Consider the following 2968-nt stretch of genomic DNA (forward strand, 5'->3'; position numbering starts at 1 on the left):
AGCAGTTTACAAATTTCACATAACAAAGTAAGGAGGATAAATTATATTAAAAATAATGATGTGGAAAAATATGTAACTGTTTGGGGGAAAATCTTGAGTAGTTAGTGGTTTTACTCTGCATTGGCATAAAAGAAATAAATTACAAATAATTTAAATTACAAATTTTTGGCCACAACCATCCATCAGTAATGTGCTTATAGAAACAAGAGTGTAGACTATTCTAAATCTATGATGCATTTCTATAAGATGTGTTCAGAGAAAAGATATCTCTAGCCAGATAGAATTCAATATGCATGTACATTGTTTTGTCCAGAAACTGGTTTTTCAGTATAAAACAACTAAGGTTGATGTGATGAGGCTTTTATGTAGAAATGACCTATTGATGTGTTGCTGCCATAGTATTTAGCGTTTTATTTTCTGGGTCATAGCTATGATAAATTCCATAAATGCAGTAAGATTGTTTTATTGTGTGCTGCAGTTAAAAGACAATGGGCATCTCTTCCCATAACCAGTTGCCATAAATTTTCTTTCGCCTTTTATTCAGGTCCAGGCTTAGTTGCTAAGATGGCAAAGAGGAATATCATAGATAGAGCTGAAATGAAGAAGGTAAACTTGGAATAAGAACAGTACAATGTATTATTTGGGGCAGGAGAGTCTATGCTTTCTTTTTCCTTCTGTTGTAATTTCCATATCATATAGTTTTGAATGCCAGGTAGTGCCCTTAGGTCTTCTTTAAGACTGCATTTGACCTAACTCTCACCTCAGCTCTTGCTATCAAACTCCATGTCCCAGGTCAATAAAATTATGTGTGCTTCCTCCAAGGTGTCATATTTCTTGCTTCCATGTGTGCTCCTATACAGCTCCCTTTGTCAGGATGTCTTTCTTCTCTATCCAACCAATGGTTACTCTAATTATTTCCTTCTCCTGGAAGTCTTTCTTGCACCTGCTCTGATTTAGATGTCACTCCTCTGCATTTCTACAGCACCCTGTTCATCCTTTAATATGGTGCTTTCATGCCACAACACAACTGCAAATTTAGTTCACTCTCTCCATCCTTAGGCCATGCTCCTCACAGTCCTAGGTATATCTTCCAGGACTTTGCAGACTCACTAAATATATGTAGAATGGCTGGAGGCACTGTGGTAAGTAGCTAATTAAAAATTAATACACACTGACTAGGGATTATCTACAAAATGCAGCTCTCTAGCAAGGTAGTTAGCCAGGCCCTTAGCTAAACAATTATGTGAAGTGTCATCTGTGGGCATATTCCAAATGTACACTACCACTGTAATGACAGCAGCTATAACAGCAGCAATGATAATATACTTTACAAGGTTTAAAGACATGCTAAAATAGTAAAAGAAAGATACGAGGAAGTTTTTCTAGATAAAGAAACTAAGTTGCAGAGATTTATTCATTTTGTTCAAATTTCCATGAGAGAAACTGGTGAAGATGGGATCTAAATGCACACCTGCCAGACTGTAGATATTATGCATTTAAACATTAAGGATGACAATAGGGAGGCTTCCTTTTTAACAATCACACATACTGTTTTATAGAACTTGAAATACATTTAAAGTACATTCCTAAATAATGTCCAAACACCTCTTCAGCAGTGTCATCTACAAAGCGTGCTTTGAATTTGTATGTTGAGTCCTTATCTTCCTAATGGCTGCTTTTACCTCTTGATTCCTTAATGTATAAATAATAGGATTTAAGAGAGGTGTGAAAATCGTATAAAACACAGAAAGAATTTTATCTATGGAGTATCTGTTGAAGGGCCATACATAGATAAAGACACAAGGGGCAAAGAACAGAGTCACTACTGTGATGTGTGCTGAGAGAGTCGAGAAAGCCTTAGAGGAACCACTGGCAGTGTGGTGCCTAACAGAGTAAATAATTACCGTGTAGGAGACAAGCAAGAGGAGGAAGCAGACCAGGGACAGGAGGCCACTGTCAGCAACGACCAGGAGTTGGAGCACATAGGTGTCCCCACAGGCGAGTTTGATCACAAGGGGCAGGTCACAGAAAAAGCTATCCACAACATTGGGACCACAGAAGGGCAAATTCAACATAAAAGCCATTTGACTAGATGAGTGCACAAATCCAACTGCATAGGAGGATAACAGTAGCCCAATGAGCACTCGTGGGCTCATGATGGTCATGTAATAGAGGGGTTTGCATATGGCAACATATCTGTCTATTGCCATGGCTACAAGCAACATCATCTCACTCCCACCTAGGAGGTGCATGAAGAACATCTGAGAATAACATCCCCACCAGGAGATGGTCTTCCTGTCTCGGAGGAAATCTGCGATCATCTTAGGGGTAGCAAAAGAAGCCAGGATCATATCAATACAGGAGAGATTGATAAGCAGAAAATACATTGGTGTGTGAAGGCATGAGTCAAAAATCACAGTGACTAAGATCAGGAGGTTTCCCAACACAATCCCTCCATAAACCACAGAGAATCCCAGAAAGAATAAAATCTGAAGATTCTGAGATTTGGAAAGTCCCAGCAAAATGAACTCAGATACCACTGAATGGTTTGTCTTTTCCATGTCATCCACTTGTCTGGTTGTCTACTTAATCCAGTAATAATCAAAATGAGTAAGAATAAGGAGTATGAAAATTGTGTTTACTTAAAGGTGGTTCATGCTGATGTCCAGCTTCGCTATTTAGACAAGGTAATGAATTATAAGCACCTCTCACTTTTGGGAATTTTTGTTGGTCAGTGATTTACTAAATGGTCCAGAGAAGTATCCAAATAATAGTAGAATTCAGAATACACATTTCTGAAAAACAAAAATAAAAACAGTTTATGTATGCGAGACAGCAAAAGAGACCCAGATGTATAGAACAGTCTTTTGGACTCTGTGGGAGAGGGAGAGAGGGGGATGATTTGGGAGAATGGCATTGAAACATGTATAATATCATATATGAAACAAATCGCCAGTCCAGGTTTGAT

The 2968-nt window shown here is 38.3% G+C and overlaps 1 protein-coding gene across 1 annotated transcript; it reads right to left on the minus strand.

Moving 5' to 3' along the window:
• Nucleotides 1-1622: 1622 nt before the first annotated feature.
• Nucleotides 1623-2564, minus strand: LOC133255199 (olfactory receptor 4K13). The gene has a single exon (XM_061429746.1). It carries the CDS (start codon nucleotides 2559-2561, stop codon nucleotides 1623-1625), a length of 939 nt encoding a protein of 312 aa, XP_061285730.1. The 5' UTR covers nucleotides 2562-2564.
• Nucleotides 2565-2968: the final 404 nt, after the last annotated feature.

Source organism: Bos javanicus, chromosome 10 (genome assembly GCF_032452875.1).
Source record: "Bos javanicus breed banteng chromosome 10, ARS-OSU_banteng_1.0, whole genome shotgun sequence".
Taxonomy (NCBI): domain Eukaryota; kingdom Metazoa; phylum Chordata; class Mammalia; order Artiodactyla; family Bovidae; genus Bos; species Bos javanicus.

Coding starts and splice junctions, on each gene's coding strand:
- LOC133255199 (XM_061429746.1), bottom strand. CDS start 2,561: ATGGAAAAGACAAACCATTCAGTGGTATCTGAGTTCATTTTGCTGGGA.